Source organism: Actinia tenebrosa, unplaced genomic scaffold (genome assembly GCF_029948245.1).
Source record: "Actinia tenebrosa isolate PJP-AT-01 unplaced genomic scaffold, QUT_ActTen_1.0 PGA_scaffold1__47_contigs__length_23844297, whole genome shotgun sequence".
NCBI classification, from domain to species: Eukaryota; Metazoa; Cnidaria; class Anthozoa; order Actiniaria; family Actiniidae; genus Actinia; species Actinia tenebrosa.
In genome coordinates this window covers 17,817,037-17,841,504 of record NW_028292578.1, presented here as the reverse complement: position 1 = coordinate 17,841,504, position 24,468 = coordinate 17,817,037, and the positions used below count along the sequence as shown (strand labels likewise).

Sequence of the window (24,468 nt, the reverse complement as noted above, 5' to 3'; positions counted from 1 at the left end):
CTCTAGCTTTACTAACTTAGCTTTACTAAGGGCGTTTTTGTTGTCATTACAAAACTTACCAAGCTTGGTAAAATGATTGATAGTGTCTGTTTTGATGTGGGACGGTCCTTGTAATAAGTAATGCTCCTCTAGCTCAACCTCGTGGAAGTATGGCATGAAGCGTCCATAAAGAGGGCTAAAGCCAGTCAGCGCAACACCAACAGTAGCCTATTGACAATAAAACATCAGTAAGAACTACTAGATTCCTGCAAAAAAAATGATTTATTAAGGAAAACCCCCACATTGCAGAACTCGAGCAAGAGGTGTAAAGGAAAGTGGCATTTCATTAGCTGAAAACATCACACCATTGCCAGCAACGTTGTAGGTCATGTTTGCGGAAGAAAAATTGTTGTGTGCATCTGTTGCATGGTGCAATTTTGTTGTTCCGCACAACGTTGCACTGTGTCCGTGCCTTAAATCATGTATTCCAGGAAGCTACAGCCCGGGAGAAGTTTGTTACTGAAGATCAAATGAATGTTACCTTGATTCCTTGATCCGTGACTCGAGCGCCGACTTCATTGTGAACTACTTTCGTCTTGATCAGCAGCTCACTGTAGTGTTTGCTGTCAAGAGCGCACAAGCTGCTTATCATCCCTGTAAGATAAACAAATCAACACTCCTAAAACAACATGTTTCTTGGACGTGGAATATCTGCTGGAAATGCATTCACATGGTTTCAGCTCCTACATCTACCAATCGCATTGCTCTGGGAGCCAATCTGATAGTCAACTTCATAGTATTGGGTACCCTGTGGTGATACCTACCATATGCCTCGCAACCAGGAAATCCATACAGGTAATGTTTGGCATCGACAAGCTGTGCCGAGCCAGGTAGAAGCCTAGAAACTAGTTTTTCACGTTTTTCTCCAAACATTTCCACGCTATCAAAACAAAACACATCAATTAATAATTTGCAACTACTTACTCATTTTGAAGGAATATTGGTACATCGTTGCTTAATTTATTGAACTGGGCTCTCTGTGGTGAGCATGATTACCTGACAGAAGCAACGCGAAGATGAGAGACTAATCTTGGATAAGGGTTTGGAGGGAGGCAACTGCTACTTAACAGTTGACCTAAGAACCCTTCAAACGTCTGATCCAGTCTGGTCTCCACAAAATACTGAAAGATAAGACCAAAGAACGAGATGAGGATGAGATTCACAAACGAGGAATACCACGTTGGTCGAGAGTCATTAGTTGAACCACATATATTTACTGTAATAAACTAACATGAAAACCGTGCTTTTTAGACAAATTTGATAGGATAAATATAGGAAAATATAGGATTTTTTCCCAAAAATATATGCACTTTATAGGAGCTAAGATAGCTTTTCGGTGGTGTAACCAGGGATGGGGAGGGTGCACAGGCAATGATTTATTTGCAGAACTAATAAGCCTTAAAAAAAACAGAACCAAAAAAAAAAGGGGCCATTTTATTTCCTTTGCCAAATATGCTAAACAGTGTAAAATATAAATGAATCACTCAGCAGTTGTCCTATTTATAGGAAATATAGGAGGTTTTCTTTAAATATAGGCTCTTTATAGGATCCTATACAAATTATAGGAAATATAGGATATATATAGGAGGTCTGGGATGTCTGCCTGTGCTCAAACTGCTGCAATTTTGTGATGAGGAGATTAGGCAATCTCACAATAAAACTTGAAACTATAATCAAGGCTGTGCCTTGTTCTCATCAAGTTTTTTCCGAGATTGCTGTAGTTAAATTATTAAAGATAACTGCAAACCTTGAGAATGGCAGCTTGAGAAGCGATCGCTGCCGGCGCACGAATTTTCTCTTCTGCGTCCTCGACGTTTAAGTCTGATAAAAAGAATCACAATTTAATTGCTGCACATAATAATAATAATAATAATGATAATAATGTACTGATAATAGTGATAATAAGTTGTAGATTGCACATCCTTGTATATGGTGGGATAGGAACTCCCTTATTCTTGTGTTGCCTATTATTTGGCAATTTCTCAATAAGAATCTAGAAGATAGGTATCTTACAAATGTATGCAGTCTTGGCAACTTATGTATCAAATGCTTTGCACGTTTATGATCTGTGTCTGGATCGAATATATTTTCTATTTTCTCGATTTTGCTTGGTGCAGAGTGGAAGCCCTTTGAAATCGGTAACACATCAGGAACAAGGTGTTTTTAGTCAGTTTTGGAAAGAGTTTTTGAAAAGGTTTTAATCCACTATCAATTACTTACATGTTTTGTCTTGATGCAAGATAGACTGCTGTTCAACACCATGTTTGAATGTATAATTTGTGAGCAAAGAATGACCACTTGTGTCAATGGGAGAAAAATATTGCTGAAAAATAATCAAACATCCCCTACCATTATCACCAGCAAAATAAAAGTTATAAGCGGACATCTTCAGGAACTTGTGTGATGTTCACTTAATAGAGACACATGTATCACCGTAAAAATAAAGAGGTTGCTGCGAATTCTCTTTAAATAATAAATAGCCAAAAAGTAAAAAGATCTATAATTATCAACTTAGGGTTCCTGAGTGTATTTTATTGGGGCCCTGTTAGGAAATGTTAGTAATGTTCCGAAATTGAGAAATAGGCCCCACTTGTGAAGACAAAGGATAAAGGAAACCCCCCCCTCCCCCTCATAGGTTACCTTAAGGGTTGGACAGAAGACAAGAGCGTCATCCACCAGACCAAGCATCAGTGTCAAACAGTATTTGTTGATCACTCGTAACTCATAAATAACCTGAAAATAAAAATCCCTTAATACCAGTTGTTTGAAAGGAAATACAGGAAGGACTTTGCTGAGTCTCATACCTGCGTGTTGAGTGGAAGGGTTCCAGTCTCCTCTGAGGAAGATGCGCGAAGGCTTTGTCGGACTGTAATTGCGTTCAGTCTGTCAAGAAGAACTTGACCAGCAACAGTAAATCCAATGCTTCTTTCCTGCCTTTGGTGAAAAGAGAAAAATATTATCTAAAATATGTTTGTGAGATGACAATTGTTACGTATCCCTTGAGGGACGGGGAAGATTTTAAAAATGGGGTGGGGGGGGGGGGGGGGGAGAATTCATGATGGAACTCAAACTTAAAGAAAATAAGGTGCAATTTTTGTTAAAAGTGGGGGAGGGGGAACTTGGATAGCTGCCCTGGCTCCATCGTCCCTGCCCTTATAGGAAACAATGCTTACAGTTCATTGCAAAGAAGATCTTTGAGGTGTTGACGATACTCCAGATACAAAACTTGTACAGCATACGAATCAGCACTCTGGAAATGCATGTATGATATTGATTAGAATGTGTTGTAATATAGCTCATAGATTATCATTATTTATGGTTGTAAATATCCTTAAATACGTTCGGTTCTTATTGGCGTGATTCGTGGGCAAAGCATTTCCACTCAAATCTCAACTTCAAGAGTACTTTACTTTGCACATCGAGATAATTAGTAATTTTCCAAAGAATTCTGAAATAACGAATAAGAAAGCGATATGGCAAAATAACCAGAAACTTGAGTCTTGAGATGTGCCTGCTTTATTCCCCCCCCCCCCCCCCCCCCCCAAATATTCCAGACATGCACAGTAAGGTTTTCTTTTACAGTATGAATTATTGTGACTTTATTCAGCATTTCATTAATTTTTTTACCTCTTGTTTAGTGAATCTGGACACCAGAATTTGTAAGAATGTATTCTCTTCAATAAGCAAGTACATCTTGTATAATGTACTCTGCAAAAGTCGGCAGGCCTCGACAAGACCGTTTTCTGCTTGGTCTTGATCTCTGAAAAAAAAACAAAAAACAAGAACAAATTACAGCAACTACTGACCACTGGCCTAGTGGGTTGCGGGACATGTCATCACACTCACCTGTTGAAAAGTAACAGCAAAATAACATTATGAAGAACGACAAACAAGTTCTCGTGGCCAGGAAATGATGCTATGTTTTGCAGCAGGTGTTTCCTTTCAAAAGAATCAAAAAATCAATAGACTGCTTTGGCGTAATGTTTTCCCATTTCAGATGTTTCATTACTTTGAGTATGATTATTTTGTTTATTCATCGCACATGAGATGACACATGAATATGGATACTCCTCAAAGAAAAAATCTTATCCTCAAGAGAATGACACTTGGTTGTAATTAGAAATCATTACGCCCAAGCTTAAAAAGTCTATTAACCTAAGGATTAGTGTAAAGTAATCGGCATGTCCCTTGGGTATTTGATATCTTTACATAATAACAGTGGGCAGGATGGGGGTGAGATGGGGGTGAGATGGCAATGGTATTCAAAGTCACAACCAGTAAAAGTGAAAGCTCTTTTCACCATCCCTCTTCCCACCGTGCTTTACTACAGCAGTTTATGCATGACTGTGAAAAGCACAGTGCCGTATGGGTGCTGTTCCGTGACCATGATGTTTTATAGGATTTTAATTGGCTAATTTTTTTTATTGCACAATGTGATTGGTCTGGCAGTCATAAATCATTACCTCATCCTTTCTCTTACATGCTCTGCATATGGACCTCCATCATGGTACAGTGAACTTTCCGTGGCCCCTGATGGTCCTCCCAGAGCTGTGCGCGAGGTAGTAGTTGTAGAGGTGATAGATGGCAAAGGGTTTGTATTACTGGTCTTCTTGCCTCTTGTGAAAAATATAGAGCTTCCTGAGAAGATGAAAGAATAAGGTGTAATGTGTTTATTATAGAGGTACAAGCTTTTCGTTTTATAAATTATGGTTGCTCATGACATAATGTGCAAAATAGAATTTGCAGGAAGAAACCCACAACTCCATGCAAAGGAGAAAAGCATCCAGGTATTAAACCTTGGACTTATGCTTTGAGGGAGATACTATGTCCTAGCTTTCCTAGTATCAGGGCTGATCTCTTGTTACGTGCTGACTATAGTAAGCTGTAGTAATGCAGGCACAGTTTTCATCAATGTAAGGCCAGGAGTAAAGGTAGCTACATGTTGTACTTCCTGTAACAGAGAGAATATCTTGTGCACTGGGTTGTACTATGAGCAACGATAACTTACAAATGATAATAACATTTGATAATAAATAAATTAATGATATTCATAACATGCATATTCTATATGCATATGCTCACATGCATGCAACATTCATTTTGCAACCCAAACATTGCATTTTGTTGCACAACTTCGCTGCCTGTATTGCTGGCTGGCCAACTTTTTGTCCTAGCTATGAATTGATTATGTAATGTTGGCACTTACTTTTGTTTGTGCTTGTCGTTGGTTCACGGAACTGTGGAGGTTTTTCTGGTTTTTCAACATTTTCAAACCAGGCAAGATATTTTACCAAAGATGAATGGCTCTTGAAAACACCCTGGTAAGCACTGAAGTAAGGCATTGGAGATTCACTGACTACTCTGAAACATTTTAAAACATGTTGGACTTTTAGTTTGGATAGTTCTAGTAATGGCTATAGAAAATGAAGTTTTGTCATGTTGAATGCAACAGGGCTCGAGATGACTGCCTATCAGTCGCTGGTTATGATAACAGGCCAAATTAGTTTTAAAGTAACTTAGTCATACCCTTTTCTAGCTAAATGTTACTGGTCAAAATGACCTGCAAGGGAAAGATTTCATCAGACAAGTCCCAGTTTTGGCCCGACACTGTCTGATAGCTGGTCCTTATTTTAAGCCATTTTTGTGGTTGTAAATACTTTCAAAAGGTAGGTAGGAAGGAAGGAAAGAAGGAAGGAAGAGTACAAGGAGTGAAGGAATGTAATTTGGCAATTTTTTAATGCTCTTTGTGGAAAACGTGCATGAAATATTATTACAGCAAAGGTTGTTTCATGTAAGTACGTCATGGTTGGCATTGACTCAAAGGCAGTGGCAGATATAGGGGAGTGGCACAAGTGGGTGCACAAACCCCTAGATGAGCTGCAATCTAAGTAATGCATTATTGGTGCTTTTACTAACCTATCAGATTCAACCCTCATAAAAGTTGAATTATACACTATTTCTCCCCTCTTGTAATAATGCTGGCTGTTAGGATCCAATCTAAATAAACACAAGGAAAAAAGGAACAAAAAATGGAAACAATCATCATACAAAAGATTCAGTCATCATTCATATCTAAAAATAATGAAAATGACAATAAAGCCCATACCTCTAAAATAACAGTTTTTTGATTTCTAGTTGCAGCCTGCACCATAAAAAGAAACTCCTCCTGAAAGACAATCAATGATGATGATTAATCCTTCTACGATACAATCAAATTATGATGATGATTATGATTGATGATAATGATAATTGTGGTGGTGGTGGTGGTGGCAGTAATGAATGCTGTTAAAGAAAATTAATGTTGGTAATTCATGATTTTGAACAACAATGGAAATGCTGGTTTCGAAGATGCAGTTCATGATTTATGCTATCAACATAACACTGATTGTAACCACTAAAATAAATACGATGATAAATACTGTTGCAAGTGATGAATACAACTCTTGAATAATCCATTAGTGTGATCAGTGTCTGTTATTGTCATGAAGGATAATAGATAAGAATGGCAGTGATTAGTTGTTACAGTAACTAAAGGTGATAATGATGATCCAAAAATCATATTCATCTTCACCTGGTTTTCAAGAAGATTCTGATAAGTCCATGTACTGTATGACCAGCGTTGGTCATCCTGCTCTGGAACCAATACACCTGATAACCAAAAAAAGTTTTTAAAGCAAAGTGGAGTGAAGAGGATAGGAGAGGAGAGGAGAAAAGAGAGAACAAACCTAACAGGATATGTACATCTTCTTCTTCAAATCTCTTGACGTCACTCAGTACCAATTCAGCAAACATTTCTACAGCCTACAAATAAATATCAAAAATATATTTAATTTTTCAAATTTAAAGAAATCCAATTCCTTTGTTAAATGCCAGGTGAAAGATGCACATATATGAGACTCGAACAATACAAAGAAATTGTCTGGTTTTATTCTCAAGACACATGGCCTGAAATTGGAAAAAATTCCATTCAAGCTGACATTTGAACCACAACATCTATTCCTGACTATACTCACATGTTCTTTCCTAGGTCCAGCAATGCCATACTCCAAGTTTACTTGTACCAATGGAATGTCTGGGTACAAAGAGCCAAGGAAAATACAAGGCCCAGTAAGAACAGGAACAGTCTCATGGACAATGTACTAAAAAAAAAAAGCAAAACTATACATTGAAATTTCAATATAATTATAGATGCTAAAAATTTACTTTAATAAATTTTCAATATTCTTACTTTAGCATCTCTGGTATCAAGATGAGATACATCTGAGGGAATTGATGTAAGCAACCAATCGAATTTCTCCAAGGCTTTCGTGTTGACAGCTTTGAGGAGTGGAGGAAGACCCCATCGAGCAGGCTCTTCATGTGTTCTTGCAACATGATCTCCAACATTATATGCAGAACAATCTGATAAGAATAAATCAGGACATAAGAGAAAATCTGTTATTTATTTGAAGAGAATGACATGTGGTCTAAAATGGAAAATCATTCAGCCCAAGGCAATCATACTATACCTAGTTTTTGTAAAATGGTGTCTTCTTCCTCAAAAAACAGATGAAACCTGTAGGGAAAAAATACAAGAAAAAAAGGAATAAACCTAAAGGATAAAAACAAAGGAAATAAAACTGAAGTGATTAAAAGTAAAGAGAATAAAACAACAACAACAACAACAAATGCTTGCTAATTCCTACGACATTACCACAAAAATAAAGCATAAAAAATTTGGAAATTCTGATCTCCCCAGATATTCCTCCTTGGATTTATTTGCCCATGTATTGGAATCAAGTGTCATGGTAGTATAGTGTACTCTTCTTTCACCTCTGGGGCACAAGTTTTATTCTCAGACTTGGGATGAGTGTGAGTAGTAGAGTTCGTTAGTTCTTGACTCAATTGATTTGAAGGCTGGTTAATCTCTGGTTTTTGCCCCTCTGCAATATGTAATATGCTAGAAATTGAATCTGTGAGTTACGTAGCTGTGCATTTTCACAGATTAGCTCAGAGGTTCAATAAAACTGAATCTACATTGGTTACCTGTTGCTGAATGAATTAATTTCAATGTTTTGCTCTTAACTTTCAAGTTGCTAAATAGTCAAGCTTCCCATCCTATCTTTTGGTTCAACTTGATTTCCCTATATAAACCTACTACTAAAGAAAACTGTCTATTGCCTAGATTCCTATGGTGGTCGATGTTTTACTGTATCTGCACTTGAACTCTGGAACACTCTTCCTTCTTCCTTACTACAGTACATCATCATTAACATTGTTCAAAACTTCTCTTAAAACCTTTTTATTCAAGTCTGCCTTTTCATGTTGTTAGCATAATAATTATTCAACATAAAATGAACCAATAAAATCATATGATCACATCAATAATTATAATTTGTATAATTTATTTTTCAAAATGCATTTTTTTTCTATTTTAGGGTTTTTTATTTATTGTTATTTGTACTTCTACTCACCTCTCAGCCTGCCTTCTCGCATACCACACTAAAGTAGGGTAAGGATTATAAGGTAGCTCCTCCTGACCAGCTATTAGCAACAACCATGAATTTATGACTTGCAAAAGTTCTTTATCTTGAAGGTACTTGTTTAATACAGCCCATTCTTGATTTGGATCATTGACATTTTTGGTGTCTTCGTCAGGGAAATTAAAGGTTTCTGTTGATCTACAAATATAAAATGGCAATTTAATGTGTCTATATATAGTCTATTCAAAAAAACACTGCATAGTCAGTACCACTGACTCAGGCATACATGACTTATCCAAGAGGGAACTTGGGTAAAAATCAATAAATTCATGTATATTTTTTAAATTATAAATAAAAATGAATAGATTAAAAAAAAAAAAAAAAAAGAAAAAAAGTCCCTCCGTAAAATATAGAAGTATATCGTAGCAGCATCTACTATATTAACAATAAGACATGCCATACCATGGCCATCAAACTTATCTTTTTACTAGTTAGCCAATCAGACAGCGACAGATTCGTGCATCTGTATGTGAACTTAAAGAGCATGACCTCAAATATTTAAAATCATTTTGTACAGTTTGCAACAAAAACGTATATGAATCACGGATGTTTCGTTCATAAAAATTGTAGACATTAGGTTCCAGGCTACGGTAAGCGCGCGCTTGCTCTTCCGATTCGCATGAAAACGAGGCTTTTCAAAATGGACGGCAACGAAGTTGTGCGGTTTGAGAAGTCTCAAGAAATCCTTCTTTTAGTGACTATAATATGAAGCGATTTTGACATGGCCTTTAACTATTTTGAGATTGATGTCCAATGAAGGTCTGGGGATGGTTTTAGAAAAGGAAGCAGTCGTTTATTTCCTGGATGTTTGAAAGTCTCGCTCGTGGAAGAAAATGGCGGCTATGAAATTATCCATTATCTCTTTGAAACCGTCAAAAATATGCGATTTCTTGACAGGATCGGAAGTTTTCCCAGATTCAGGTAAGCATTAATCGTATTAGGTATTCAGTTGGTGTGCTGTATTTACAATTCATATTCTACTAACATTTTTTTTACAAAGATTTAGGTACTATTATTTTTATCTGTAATTCTAAACCACAAAGACGATCATTCCTTCGATCTGTTTTCCCGCCCTGGGAATTGCCACGCGCGTCATTTTTGTTTTTCCCGCCATTAAACTTCAAGCTCGAAGGTTTTTAACAGTAATATCGGTTGTCTTTGGTTGATAATGGCCGCGGAAAAGTACAAGGATGTTTCTTGGAAAAACTATAAAAGTCTCCCGAAAGAGGAAAAAATGGAGGCCTTTTGGTACTTCATGCGAAAGGGGTAAGTACAAAGTCATTATCCTCAACTCTTGTTTATGTGTTAGTTATGCAACCTCGTTTTTCCTGAAACAAAATCAAGTTAAGATTAAGTTAACATACTAAAATTGTCTATTTTTTAGAACAAGACCAAAGCACGAACTAGAATATGATGAAAAGGAATTGTAAGAAAATATCTGTAAATTGTTTGTGTGCATACTGTAAGCTTAAAATAATTATTGATGTATCCATAATTGTTTCGTTGACAAACCTATATGCTAATTAGATTCAGTGTCAATTTTTCGTTGGTATAAACATAATTTAATTAAATATTGCAAATGTTTAGCTGTTCTTTATTGTTATATGTCATAGAACTGAAGAGGGAAAAAAAGCTGAAGATGAGAAGCAATTGAAGAGGAGGATGGATTTGAAGAGGCGGCTAAAGGAGGAGAAAAAGAAGAAAGAGGAGAAATCTAAGGAAAATAAAATAAAATTGTGAAGACCTTAAAAGCAAACTCCCTTTTTTTGTGTTATTACTGGCTGTAATTTTACGTACATTGTTCTTTGCAAATCTTCCTTGTTTTCTTTAGGGGTACTTTGCTTATATTGTCAGGATGGCATCTTCTGTGATGTTCCTCAAGCATATATTTTACCTAATAATAATAAAATAATAAATTTTATTTATATAGCCCACATGTCTTGAAATTTAAGGTGTTTTACCTGGTCCACACGGTTTCTCACACTTGAGTATGTACGTTTTAACTCATTGAATGAGTGATGTATGGACTCGATGCCTTGCTCCCCAAGTAAACCTACTCCTGTGTTGTATTTCCTAACCCAGCTAACCATGTGATCTTCTAAAAAGTGTAGCTTGGGGAAGATGCTTGCTGACGGAAAAAAGTGGCGATATAGTGCCAAAAATGTTTTGATATCTGATTCTGCAACCAAAGTAAAATAGTTACATGCATGTGTTTGAATGTCTCCATCAATAAGAATAATTTCATAATGACCATGTCAGCAACTGTCCCTACCTAGTTTAGTTATTTCTTCATCACTAAGTTTGACAGCTTTGTTCATAGTCTTGTGTACATTGTTGTAAGAATTAAGCACTTGAGAGAACTGATCTTGAACCATTTCAGCTTCCCATAACTCAATGCCAAGCTCACTGCATACTTCAACTGCAACACTTGAGAGCAAATTGATGTTTTTGGCCTTTAGGAGTAAAGAAAAATAGTAAAATAGATGAGACACTTTATGCTCATATATATACTATGCACTAACTAAAACTGCACGCTTACTAGATATACAACGCTTCATTTTTTTGGGCAATACCTTAAGACATTTATCAGTATGATTTCCGTTAAAGCTTCCACCATGGTACGATTGTCTCTCTGCCCCGATTTCTTTGAGAACTTTTTCTAGTTTCTTTGCGCATGGTCCATCTCCAATTTTTAGTTTTGAAGTCTTTGCCTGTAATTCTGCTTGTCTGTTCTAAAAATGAATCGTAAATATTACTTTTTGATACTAAAGCAATTTATACAATGATTATTTTTAAATTTGATGTCAATTGATAAAAAATCCCTTATATTAAAAATAAACATTGCTCCAAATACAATTTGGATGATACAATAATTATCTCATTCTACTTAAAGCAACTTACCAGTTCATCAGCTTGATGGCGTAACTCATCAGCTCTTTTAAAGATGTTTTCACTGTCTTTGTCTCCATCAGTGGAATTCAGTAATGAAAACATTGCATCATGTTCACAAGCTAATTTGTACAAATGTATGTTAAAGAATATCAACTATTTATATTTAGCATGTATGCTGAGTTGTATGCATGTGTATTTATTACAGACATTACCTCTTGCCTCTTCAATCAAAGTGCTTTCTTTCAGTTTTGTTTCTTCATACAATGACAATGACTTTACAAAATCTTGAAAAGCATCACACCCAGTCTACATGTCAGCATTGAAAATTATTAGTTTATACAATTTTGTTGATGTGTATGTGATATTACAAATAAACAAAAAGGCTATCAAACTGAAAATAATTACTCCTATCAAACCATACTTTATTGTTTGATTTTGCTAGATCATCAGCTACCAGTAAATCCACTTTGTGAAGTGCTTGTCGGAGGAGGTCATACAGCCTATTGAAAACACCAATGCTGATATGCAAACCAGGTAAACAAACCTAAGATTGTATAAATATATAAAGTTGAAAGTTGTGATTTTGGTCTTTATGTAATTAAAATGTTTTAGCATTTTACTCATATTCATAACATCTGAATTGACATTTATTACAAATATTATAAAAGTTACCTACATGATCAATAGGAATGTTTATAAGTGGTGGTCTTATTGCATTGTTGTACAGTTTGGCTTTTGAGTGTGGTGATCCATCTTTTTGATACTTGGCATTATCATCTCTCAAACTTTGAAGGGTTCTCAATGGTTCGGTCTTTCTTTCTGATTTTGGTTTGCTCATTTCAGTCTGGGTTATCGTGCACCACAGACATGGATGTCTTCCTAAAAATACATTTTTGTGTTTTGTATTATTCCTGATAATTTTTAAAGTATATAGTTAACAATTATTTACGGAATGCAAAGTTGTTATCAAGCAAATATTTACCAAGCAGAAAGTCTTGAAGCTGCAAGGTAAATGTTGTCCAATAACCACTGAGCCTGAGGTGAATAATTGTTTTAGCATATACTGTTTACAAAAAGCATGATTTATTTGCATTTAAAAACAAACAAAAAAAAGACCAAAATTTTGTTATTTTTCAGCATTTCAGTTCCAAATTCATTCAGCACTTGTTCATGAATAATGGCTTCAGTTTTGATTATGCTAAGCTATTTGTTCTATTGTTTTCTCAATTTTTACAACACTCGTCGCAAAGTGATTGCTTTAAGTCATTATTTTGTTTGCAGCTCAATATCCCCTGCTTCAGTGGAGTGAATATGGTCTCAGTATTCCGAGATAGCTAGCCAATGAGAGCGTGCATTCTTACGATGTTGTGACCATAGTATATGCTAATTATATATTATATATATTCTGTTTACTAACCACTTGCTCCTGAAATTCCATATAAGTCACATAAAAAGGAGTAGTCCCCAAATGCAAAAAGTATTAGTTTATATTCTCTGAAATATTGAAAAGTTAAAATTGTCAATTTAGACACTAATTTTGAATGAATGCCTTCATGTATAAAAATCATTGGTCAGTTTCTCATTTAAATAGTTTATGGACATTATGTACCTGAATATGATTGTGTTATCTATAACTTTTCAACAATTTAAATTGACAAACATAACTGTTCATAAATAAGTTGCATATGTTTACAATAGAAAAAGCATACAGATTTAAATAAGAAAAAAGCTGTGATATGAGCAATGCCTATCTATTAATATACATGCCTCCATTTTTCTTTTTGTAGACAGTCTATGTTATTGACATATCTGTCCAACCCAACCTTAAGATTATGTGGGTTGTCTGGAGCCTCAAAAAGATTAAACACTACAGTGTTTCTTGTTGAATTTGGGGTTGCTGTGTTGGCAATTTCAAATCCCATCTTGAAACTTCCCCCTTAAATCAAAAAGCAAAATTAACAGGAACAGGTGATAACAAAGATAATTTCTTTTTCAGAAAATTTGAGATAAACATGTCATGTGACCTGTCTTCATTTCATATTGACTGTTTTTATTGTGGGCTCTGAAAAGAGACGTTTGATTTTAAATATCTTTTTAAGAAGCATTGGACCATTCACTTTTATTTTTTTATTATTGGCTCCAAAAAGAGCCATTTAATTTTGTTTGTATGATGTGTGATAGTTCTTTTCACTCCATTTTAATTGGTACTCGTTCGATCAGCAACTCCATATAGTAACTGTATATCCAGCTTCCATTGTCATATAGCTATCTCCTGCTGATAATGGTATCAATACAAATTGATTAATTACTAAAATTTATGTGCAATCTTACCTCCCTTATCTCCCCCAATCTTTAGCCATATTTCATCTTTTGGGATTAACCCATCGTGCCATGTAAGTCTTTGATGCCTAGTACATAAAATATGGTTATTGCACAATACAGTGTGTACTGTTTTCAGTTTGGTAATATTTACTTTTATTGTTATAGTTTTCATGATGTAACAATATTAATTACTTCTTATTTGCTTCCAGGTGACCTTCTATCATAGATTTCAAGTTTGAAACCTGACCACAAGGTGCAGCCCGAATTTCACTTCGCTCATTCAGCTTTGAAAAAACAAATGGCACAGCCTCACAGTAAACCTGAAAAAGATACAGGTAATGCAATATTAACTACAGTATAAATGTGGAATCATATGAAGTATTCATGAGTTACGAAATCACCAAATATTATTTATCCACTTGCTTCATCGATTTGTTGTTCTTTAGCCAGAGATCTTTGTTTTTTCTCACTTGCCAGTTCTATTCCCCAACTTGATAGCCATCTGTGAATTAATTTATGTTGTCAAGAAAAATGTGTTTCTTTATATAAAAAATACAGCAACTATGTATATCAATCACTTTATTTTATTTTCAGAATAGATCTTTTTTGAAATACAAAATCATGGTGCATTGTGGTCTAGCTTTAAAACAAACAACACCATATTTGGCTTAATGAACAAAAGATGTTTGTACCAAATCTATTCCACAATGCAATGTGTATTGCAATTTCAGAAAAGACCTATGTGCGTGTGTATAAATGGTGTATAACCTTCTTATATTGCGTATCTTATTCCAGGGAATCCCAAGATCAGACTTCATGGCCAAGCCTTGTTCTGGAGGAATGTCGATACTCAGACCAGCCTGATAGAATTAAATCACTAATTATTATGTGTGTTTCCTCGACTTTTTTTAGGTAGAACTTTTTGTAAGGTTGAATAAGAAGACTTGTGTCAAATAAGACCAAGAACGTTATTTCTATTTTTTATTATGTGTATTTTTTTACCTCTTTAATCAGTTTTTGTCTTTCTTCTTTATTACACCGTCTAAACTCTGCCGTTTTCTGAATCTTACAGTCATTATAAGAACCACCACTTATTGTTTTCCTTGTTTCTTCTATAAATGATGCGCGTCGCTGGATAGTTTTCAAGCTGGCTTCAGTGCTTGTAACCCGAGGCGAATGTACAATTGACAGTTTCAAAGGCTAGAAGGAATGTGGAAAAGAAAATGAAATAAAGGGGAACCCCGCTAATCTGCCCATCATAGGGACATTCAAAAATGGCCGTATTAACGGGGTGGCCGTAAGGCGGCGGGGTTCCACTGTAGTAGAAACATGATAAACTGATCAAGATGTTCTAGAGTACAAACACCAAAAGTGTTCAACATTAAAACCACTAAATACTGCTCATATTGTTGTACATTTATAATCAGTAAACATCATTGCATATTGTTTGTATATTTATAATCTAAATATCATTGCATATTTTTAATAGGAGTTTTGTTTATAGTAATACAATATACTCTGTTTTGGTTTGCCTTTTAGAATACTTACCGTCCCCCCAGTTTTCATGATAATATGCGAGTCTTCATTTGTTGATAATTTCCTTTTAATTAATTTTGTAGCTATAATCTCCTCGCTTTTCTCCAATGGCTCTGTCAGTGGCTTATCCATTATTTGTGGCAGTGTCAATGTGAAAGGCTGGGCGAGATAATTGACGCACGTAGCTTCGTGACCGTGAAGCTGATCTAGGGGGAAGGGGTTTTTGCAAATGGAGCAAAGCACGGAAAGAGAACGAAGAATGTTTAGAACTATTCGTGGTGGTTTCTGAAGAGTGAGCGCCGATGTCGGAGAATTGCACACAGGACATTTTGAATTTTCTTGAGTATGATTTAGCCAGCTCCGGATACATTCAAGACAGAAATGATGTTCACAGGAAGACTGTAGAGGCTGTTGAAGAACTTCTTTGCAGATTGGACATATCACATCATGAGGAGGATTCAAAAAACGGGAAATTTCAGGAACAGGTTCAATGATTTTAGCTGGAATGATATCGTCTGGTATTGCGATGTTGGAGAGTGTGTGGTCATTTCTGAGAGCCTTTATTTTCTTGGGACGTCCTTTACCTTCAGAACTTTTTCGTTTTCTACCACCACGTTGTTTTGATTTAAAATATGTACAAATTTGGCAATTATCGACGTGTGGAGTCCATGCAAAAGGCACGACACTACATGTTGCATCTTCAGCGGTTATTGTTCTGCAACATTTTGCGTAGCAGTTGTTACAAAGTTTATTCGGATGAATGTTATCATCATCATTTTCGATGTTTATGTTAAAAATAACCATTAATTTTTCTTTTATTTCAGGTTTTTTGCAACTGTGTACGTAAATAGTTTGCTTCTCGCCCATATAGAGACGGCAAATCCTGCAGGTTTTTGCCAAGCAGTCGCTGTGAAACTGAGTTGACATGTCTAAAAATGTTTTTGTAAAAATAGACATTTTTTACTACTTTGTAATTCAAGTAAAAAAAATGTTAGGAGCTTGAATTCTTCATTTTGTTAAATTTCAGTCTCTAAGCTCAATCGTAATGGCTCACCTTTTCAACGAAAAACTTCCAGTGATCCAAGAAATTGCATTTTGTAAAGTTACTTTTCATGCTCACGGCAGAGTTGCGAAAAATCACTTCGTCGCATGATTTACAATAATTTGCAAATACATCAACTTCTCGTCTTATTGAAACACTCAAATTAATCTTCGTAACCGTAGGGAACTTATTCAAGTATTTTTCTTTTGTTTTAAAGCGTTCACTATACAATATTCAAAGCAAAATTGCCGGGAAAATTTTTCAAAATTGCCGCCATTTTGGTTGCCAGGGGAGGATCATCTTGGCAACACAATTTGGCCGCGCGCGTAGCCTGGAACCTAATGTCCGGATCGAAACGTCCGTGGAATGGGTTGGAATTTGCCTAGGTGATACCTATTTTGGTCCCTTTGCTGGCTAAACACTGGACACTTTTGTGAAAAGTATTTTTATAATTGATGGAAACACCAGTACTTGGAGGGAAAGCTAGGATTTAACGGCATGGTAAAAACATTCGTTGGGTGGCCATGGTACAGCGCATCTCATGCAAAAAGAAAAATTCGAGATTTATCTTAAAAGCTCCAAACTGCTCTCCATTCTTATATGAAGAGGAAGTTCATTGCACAACTTTGGTGCAACAACACAGTAAGCTCTCAGCCTCTGCTACCTACATTGTAGTTGAAGATGACTGTGGCTGTAAATTTGCTTGAGAGCCAGTTTGACCAGACTGAAAACAAAAAAGATTAATATATTAATTAATGGGGAAGATAGAGGAACATGAATAAGTCATGAGAAAAAATGAAGAATAAGCTTATATGAAATAAATCCTGGAAAAATATAGCTAAAGAGTTGATATGTGAAACTTGCAGATCCAATCTTTTTTCAGCAATTTCAATTGTCCTACTTCCTTTCTTATGCCTCACCTGAAGGAGACTTCTGCTTAAACCCGGAGATAAAGAACTGTTCTCGAAGTTAGGAGGAACTACAGACATAACATAACTTGTTAAGTTCACATTCTCTTGCTAGTTGTCATAGTTATAGCATTTGATTTCAGCCAGCCTAAACTTGAATTTGGCGCTTATTCTTCCCAAAATATAGATAAAAAATACAGAAGAATATATTCCAGCTCAAAAAGCACTTTTCCAATAAATAGAAAACAATGCAATAGTGAAGAGAGGGTTAAGATTTATTGTAGGGTTTACCGAAATGAATTCCACAGCCCTCCCTCCCTGATAAAAAATGAAAGGTCCTTAATCAAAACTCTTGTAGATCAACTCAAAGTTTGTATTATTATTTATCATATAATTATCCATAAAATACCTTCGAGCAAACGGGGAAGATGAAGCTCTTTCTCGGCAACATGGAATGCATACTCAACGTTAGCCTCGGGAGAGGTCTTATTTAACTTGGAAAAATCCACTAGATCTGGCCTGAGAAGAAAAAAAAAACGGTTCAGTAACAGTCTAAAAGATATAGTCTTTATTTTAATAATGATTAACGTTGCATAATTCTAGGAGATTTGCAAACGTTAAAAGCAAAAATTGGTACCTGTATCTGTGGATTATCGCATTAAATGCAAAACCATCTCTCCAAGACGAACTAAAGTCTTTAATTTCCACTTTAGGATATCTATAAGATATAAACAAATGAGGATGATCATTTGTACTCATTCTGCTAAGTTGACACTTAAATAATGTCCTTAGATTAACAAAGGGGCCCTCCCCTCCCCTGTTAAAACTGTTACTATAGGTCTATTTTATCGATGTGCCAAGGTATTAAATATACCTACCCCTGTGTGACTTTTTGTGCCCACACCAAGAGAGCATCTTTTGGAGTCAACTCTTCGACCTTCTTACCAGCCACTTCAACATCCAGATCAGATATCTGTAATAAATACAAATATTGGTTAAATATTTATTTCTTAGTCATAATAAGTTTATATTAACTTTAATGCTAAAACTTGAAAACCCAAACAGGTCATGAACAGAACGAGAGCAGACAACACCAAAAGCATTCTGGATGCAGCCATAAGACAGAAGGCTTTCTTTGGTCAAATAATTGGAGATCTGGCTTGTGGGTTCAATTTCTGGTCTCGGCATCACGGACATGTGAATTAAGATTGTTAGGTCTTTCCCTTGATTCAAGGGTTTTCCTCTAGTTGCCTCCCACTGCAAAACCTAACATGCAAAATTCCAATTCTATCTGTGAGTTAGCGATGCCATGATTTTAATCAGTCCAAAGGTTTTTAAGTGTTCTATCTGTGAGTTCACCATGACATTAACTTGATCAGCCAAGAGGTTGTTTCAGGGTTTAATCTGTGAGTTATCTATGCCCGTCTTAGATCAGTCCAGAGGTTGTTCCAGGGTTTAATCTGTGAGTAAACTGTGCTTGTCTTTGATCAGTCCAGAGGTTGTTTCAGGGTTTAATCTATGAGATAGCTGTGCCCTGTCTTTGATCAGCCCAGAGGTTGTTTCAGGGTTTAATCTATGAGATAGCTGTGCCCTGTCTTTGATCAGCCCAGAGGTTGTTTCAGGGTTTAATCTATGAGATAGCTGTGCCCTGTCTTTGATCAGCCCAGAGGTTGTTCCAGGGTTTAATCTGTGAGTTAGCTGTGCGCTGTCTTTGATCAGCCCAGAGGTTGTTTCAGGGTTTAATCTGTGAGTTAGCTGTGCGCTGTCTTTGATCAGCCCAGAGGTTGTTTCAGGGTTTAATCTGTGAGTTAGCTGTGCCCTGTCTTTGATCAGCCCAGAGGTTGTTTCAGGGTTTAATCTGTGAGTTAGCTGTGTGCTGTCTTTGATCAGTCCATGTGTTTTTTCAGGGATCAATAAAATTTGAAGTTTATTTTTGAGTCAATCAACATGTAATTTGCACTGCATTTTAACTTCAGATTTACCTGGAAATGAAGAATGATTATCCAAACCAATCCTAGGGTTAGCTTTGTATTACCATCAACTATATCATCACTGCGAATGTTCACCAACTTTATCTGATGAAAGAGAAATGAAAATGGAAAATTAAGGACAAAAATGGAGAAACGGGAAAAGAGAAATACAACAATGGGAAGACAAACATTACAACACATAAATGGGTAACAGGTAATGAAATGGGAAATATTAACGAAGGAGAAAAAAAAGAAAATATAAGTGGGAGGTTTGATGAGAAATTAACTTCTGAAGGATTCATTTAAATATCTTATTATTATATTGTAAGAAAACAGTATATAAAACATAACCCTTTTTTTTTTCTACATAATAGAACAAATAAAAACAGCTTTCTTCCGTGCTCCATTACGTAATAAAGCACTTAGCAAGTGCCAAAAACACTCAAGAAGTGTGAGAATTACTCGCATATAGCTTATGCTTTTCTTCACACTTTTTTTGTGCTTTTTTCTTTCTGTGTGCTTTGTGCTTCATTACTGCACTGAGCACAGAAAAAGTGGTTTTATTTGTCAAATATGTATATGTGTGTACATTCATGTGGTATATATGTTATTAATGATCATTATATTGAGTATTATTTAAAGCCATCCTCCTAATTAATTTCCTATAATGCTACCTGCTGTTTAACATATGGCTTCGTAGCCTTCTACTCTCGATAATTTTTATTCAATAATTTGTAATGAGATCCAAGCATGTGTTAAAGAGATGTCTTGCTGAGAAATATCCCCATGAATCTAATGGAAAAGTGGGTTAGTTCCTCGTGGGTCTCACAGTACACTATCTTGTGAAACATATGGTTGTCACACAATCCAGCTTCCTGTCATGGCTGTCACGCAATCCACTACCCAGGTAAATTTAGTTCTCACACAGTCTATACTCATGAAATGTTTAGGTAAAGCCCTGATACCATTATCCAATGACTTACAGCAAATAATACTTACATTTCTGCTCTCAAGAAATTCCAAAGCAGTCTGAACATTTTGTAACATATGAAATCTTAACTGCCCTCTTTCTCGAGGCTGTAACAAGAATAATGGAAAGGAATAATTTATTGATATTATTTCATGATATAAAATTAATAAAACAACAAAAATATGTTAAACATACATCTCAAAGAAAATGTGGAGTTCCAGAAAATATCCATAACCCATGGCAGAGGAAATTGGAAATTCTGGATGGGGTTGGGGAGTGGGGTTGGGATGTGGAATGGATAAATTTTATGCATCTTTTAGGTTGATTACTGAGGCTTCGTTTGAGCTGCCACCAACTATTACTCCACAACCTGACTGCAGCCCACCACTTAGTGAATCACCACTTTGAAACATCCATCTTAATTGCCCTATTTCACTATGACGTCATCATGGTTATCGGAGGGGGTGAATTCAATGCAAATTAAAACCCGTATCAATCCATGAAGAGAAGTAGGATAGCCAGCAAACTCTCAGAATATTTTTTTAGTACATATTAACACATATTATATCTGAAAACCAGGCCATTTCAGATTAAACTGTTTCGCTAGGAGCAAATTTTGTTGAATTTTCTATAGGATTTGGCGATTCTATCCCCCACATAAACAAGCAGTGACGTCATAGTGAAATAAGGCAATTTAGTCCCTGAGGATGTCGTAGAATGGCAAAAGCTTGGGCTAGATTATCATTTAAGCCAATAATTTTATTATTATGCCAATGAACATAAGAATTCTCAAGGAATCAAGGATATATTGATCAACGTACCAACTGAACACCACAAAGAACTTCCAGCAACTGGAGCAAATTTTCTCCATCTCGAAGTTCTTCGTACAAATCAAGGATTCTTATGCGTCTCTGCAAAAAAGGAAAAGACAAATATAGAACGTCAAGTGTAGAATAATTTTGCTTATTATGATAGAAGATGAAATTAATCAGCATGTCACAGTGACAGCAAGGCAAGTCAGAACAGCATCAAGTCAGAACAGCATCAAGTCAGAACAGCATCAAGTCAGAACAGCATCAAGTCAGAACAGCATCAAGTCAGAACTTGGTCACTAGTGTAGAGGAGAGGGCACTGGGGCTCAGATTTTTTAAGTTCGCTTGCTTTCACAGAGACAAGCTGAATAATTTTTTCTCCATAAATATGATGTATACAAAGATGCTGTACAAAATATAGACAGTCCTCTCACCAAGGTACTAAAGCTTGAAGGGGGAGAAATAATACGATTGCATGAGTTTCAAATGTACTATAATTTAACTCAAAATGCAGTGACTGGTAAGAAAGCTTGGAATAGGTCTCTTGAATAAAGAGTTGAAATTAACTTTGCGTCTTGAATTAAAGCTAAAACAAGATGTAGCAACAACACCAGTTAAATGCTAATTTCTCACAGCATTTTTCATGACAGCCAGCCAACCATTAAACAAAGAAATAATACTCTAAGGAACTTAAATTGGAAAACATTCTCCCCAAGCTAAAAGGTAGAGGTCTATCAAAAAAAAAATGTTTAAAGGTGTTGCAAGACATCTAAAACACTATTATTATTCTTTTAGAATTCGGTATTCTACTTTGTCATAATGCACTAAAAGAGCTTGGTCAAAGACAAAGGCATTCAGTGGGAGCTAATGGAAAAAATGCTTTGAATCAAGCTAAGTGATATAAACACTGAATTCTTCATAAAATAATCTTTTCATCATTTTTCTTGGAGCATTTTATTTTATGGAAAAACATTTTATTTTTAAAATACAAAATATCTGATAAGAATTTTATAGTTTTCATCGTTAAATTACAAAAGTTCCCAAAGCATAGGATTAATTCTTTTAGACAAAGGATAAGATAGGAAACAGAAATCTGTTGCTATGGTGATTACTGCACATGGAAGTCTCTGATTCAAAAGATAAATCTATGATATAATACACTCCCAAATAAATCTCAAAGCGTCTAATAGCAGCACCTTTTCTACTGCTATTCTTCATTTATATGGAGAGCTTTGTTTTTAAAGAATTAATTTATCTATTGTTTTCAAAGGCTACGAAGATTAACCTGTAAAAGGAGACACAAAAGCCTGTGATAATATCTATTGGAATTATACTTTTTTGGCTATCAATAAGAAAATTTTAGTACATTATTCTATGAGGCATGGATAATACTCTGGTTGATATCAAAAAAACCCTTTCAAGCATTGTGGTATATTCAGCATGTGGAATATTTTTGTTTTAAGAAGAAGTTAAATCGCTGGTGAAATTGTGTAATTTCTTTTTTGGCTTACAGTACAAAGTCAAAATTCATTGTACAGGAAAGGTAATTTATTCTATTCAACTTTAAAACCTTTAGAAACTTTATAAACTTCGTAAATTATCCATACAATTGAATCCTTTGATCATAGTAAACTACCAGACAGAGCAGACAAAAAAAAACAGCCCCAGCTGAGATAAAAAGGTAGATTTTAAATATACAAATATTGTCTAAACCTTTGGTTATATAGCTTATTACACTTAATCCTTCTGTTAGGGAAGTAGGGGAAAACACTCAAGTTAATGTCATGTTTACTGAGAATTATACATAAATATTGCTTTGCTTTTGTACAGTAACAAAAGCAAGGGTACTTTATTTTTTATGTGACATCACATATTCCTAATTTCCACTAAAGAGAAAAACCATTTTTACAATTTGTTCGTACATTTTGAAATAATTTTTACCAAATAAGTATCAAATTTTATAACCATTCTTTGCAAACCATTATTTTTACAACTTGTTCCTTCATTTTGAGAGAATATTTACCAAATACTTCATAAAATTTTCTATTTTTCCAGATATTGTTTACTTTACCAGGCTTATCAACCTGGTATGTATTTCAAAATGCAACAGTAAACAACATCTTCCTGCCATCAACATTTTTCCTCAAGAATATTCCAAACGGACTAGACTAATTTGTCGACTTTTTTTGGCGAAAATACATTCGCAGAACAAAGTAACATTATTGAGTATTGTCTGAAGCGAGGTAAAGTAGGTGCTAAATGACTGATATTTTCTGCTTCTAAGTAAATAATGACGGTAATTACTCGCTGAAAATTAATTCAGGGTTTCGAAAAATAACATTTGTCAAAAGACGTTCGAAACTGCTGTTTACAAAGCTTATAAGGGAAGCCATTGCAGTGCTAGGTATAGCAAATATAACATAACTTTTCGCATGGAAAAATAAAATAAATGAATAAGTAAGCTTGGTAATTCGGAGGTCTGTTAAAGATATAATATACTTAATTGAACTAAAAGTCCGTCTGTACTTGAAAATTTTGAAAAATTAAATTAAAATTTTCAATAGTTTGTTGTAGAAATCTCACTATGTACTTAACTAAATAGTTGACAATACCAGCACACGTTTTTGAATACTTTCTTTATATCCAAGACGTAAATTTAGGATGCTAATATTGAACACATATTGTTCTAACTTGTTTAGTTGGTATAAATATATACTGGAGTTTTGTCTCAAATCTTATCCATGAAGCATACATGAATTCAAGTTAAGGACGTTGGAGGACATTTTGTATTTTTGAGTAAACTCTTACCTTCAGTAGTCTGTTGTTAACCCATTTGGTGAACGTCTTCTTCTGCACAGCATCTCGATGATCTGCACAAAATGAACGAAGGCAGCTCTTAGCTCTTACTAAATTCATGACAACGATATTCTCCAAAAATATGAGCACAGAATAAAGAGGTTATTGAATCCTTCGCTAGATTTTGTCAGTCAATTTTGAAGCATAAGTAAATATCGCCCTTGAAACTTCAATACATGGAGAAAGAAGTTTTAGCAAAATAGTTGTGCAGAAAGCTAAAACTTTGACTGCATTATGAATGAAAAACTTTGCAAAGTCAGTAGCAGAGTTTTGTTCTTGTCGTTCTGTTATCAGTGGAGACTATAAAGTGAGACAAAATCTAGACATTAGACTGCATTAGAACCATAAACTGACTTGAGAATAGTTTTTAAACAGGTCTAATAAACACAATAAAATATTTATAACACAACAACAGCCCTCATTTGATGGTTTTAGGAAATAACACTAATTGAATGAAGGACCGCAAGTTGTGAACTAGTAGATAGATATTTCTCCAACCCTGGCTAGGTTGTGGTCTAAACTCGACCCATTCGATGTGTTATGTTCGTAGCTTATTTCGCTCTTCCAAATTAATAATTGCGAGAGAGAACTCCCGCCAA

At 35.2% G+C, this 24,468-nt stretch overlaps 2 protein-coding genes and 1 long non-coding RNA gene across 4 annotated transcripts in view; 1 reads left to right on the top strand and 2 right to left on the bottom strand.

Moving 5' to 3' along the window:
- LOC116307221 (uncharacterized) overlaps nt 1-24,006 on the bottom strand; it is a 32,593-nt gene extending 8,587 nt beyond the window's left edge. Inside the window, exons 1-30 of the mRNA XM_089032490.1 lie at nt 23,822-24,006; nt 21,023-21,112; nt 20,231-20,308; nt 19,244-19,336; nt 18,140-18,234; nt 17,899-17,979; nt 17,671-17,780; nt 17,274-17,332; nt 17,022-17,077; nt 8,493-8,699; nt 7,548-7,594; nt 7,268-7,440; nt 7,053-7,178; nt 6,765-6,840; nt 6,611-6,687; nt 6,146-6,205; nt 6,028-6,036; nt 5,246-5,453; nt 4,503-4,677; nt 3,886-3,978; nt 3,667-3,799; nt 3,213-3,289; nt 2,844-2,973; nt 2,680-2,772; nt 2,260-2,362; nt 1,787-1,860; nt 1,036-1,160; nt 804-919; nt 521-633; nt 60-207 (exon numbers count right to left, since the gene is read on the bottom strand). Of these exons, the coding sequence (XP_088888616.1) occupies nt 60-207; nt 521-633; nt 804-919; nt 1,036-1,160; nt 1,787-1,860; nt 2,260-2,362; nt 2,680-2,772; nt 2,844-2,973; nt 3,213-3,289; nt 3,667-3,799; nt 3,886-3,978; nt 4,503-4,677; nt 5,246-5,453; nt 6,028-6,036; nt 6,146-6,205; nt 6,611-6,687; nt 6,765-6,840; nt 7,053-7,178; nt 7,268-7,440; nt 7,548-7,594; nt 8,493-8,699; nt 17,022-17,077; nt 17,274-17,332; nt 17,671-17,780; nt 17,899-17,979; nt 18,140-18,234; nt 19,244-19,336; nt 20,231-20,308; nt 21,023-21,112; nt 23,822-23,929 (3,133 nt within the window). The 5' untranslated portion in view covers nt 23,930-24,006. The remainder of the gene's footprint in view (nt 1-59; nt 208-520; nt 634-803; nt 920-1,035; nt 1,161-1,786; nt 1,861-2,259; nt 2,363-2,679; nt 2,773-2,843; nt 2,974-3,212; nt 3,290-3,666; nt 3,800-3,885; nt 3,979-4,502; nt 4,678-5,245; nt 5,454-6,027; nt 6,037-6,145; nt 6,206-6,610; nt 6,688-6,764; nt 6,841-7,052; nt 7,179-7,267; nt 7,441-7,547; nt 7,595-8,492; nt 8,700-17,021; nt 17,078-17,273; nt 17,333-17,670; nt 17,781-17,898; nt 17,980-18,139; nt 18,235-19,243; nt 19,337-20,230; nt 20,309-21,022; nt 21,113-23,821) is intronic.
- Nucleotides 9,499-14,742, bottom strand: LOC148909992 (uncharacterized). 2 transcript variants are annotated; one of them, XM_089032740.1, is made up of 15 exons: nt 14,544-14,742; nt 14,199-14,277; nt 13,968-14,095; nt 13,785-13,861; nt 13,221-13,389; nt 12,871-12,947; nt 12,130-12,332; nt 11,875-11,997; nt 11,666-11,759; nt 11,463-11,572; nt 11,135-11,293; nt 10,834-11,014; nt 10,523-10,740; nt 10,359-10,455; nt 9,499-9,889 (listed from the first exon to the last, which is right to left on the bottom strand). In XM_089032740.1, coding segments are annotated over exons 1-15 (1,767 nt in total). In that variant the 5' UTR covers nt 14,594-14,742; the 3' UTR covers nt 9,499-9,887. The 2 variants fall into 2 exon arrangements, with proteins under 2 accessions (XP_088888866.1, XP_088888865.1); XM_089032739.1 differs by lacking the exon at nt 9,499-9,889 and having other exon boundaries at nt 10,351-10,455; nt 14,544-14,733.
- LOC148909993 (uncharacterized) lies at nt 9,696-10,486 on the top strand. The gene is made up of 3 exons (XR_016120212.1): nt 9,696-9,827; nt 9,946-9,987; nt 10,175-10,486. It is a non-coding gene; the product is annotated as an uncharacterized LOC148909993 (long non-coding RNA).
- Nucleotides 24,007-24,468: the final 462 nt, after the last annotated feature.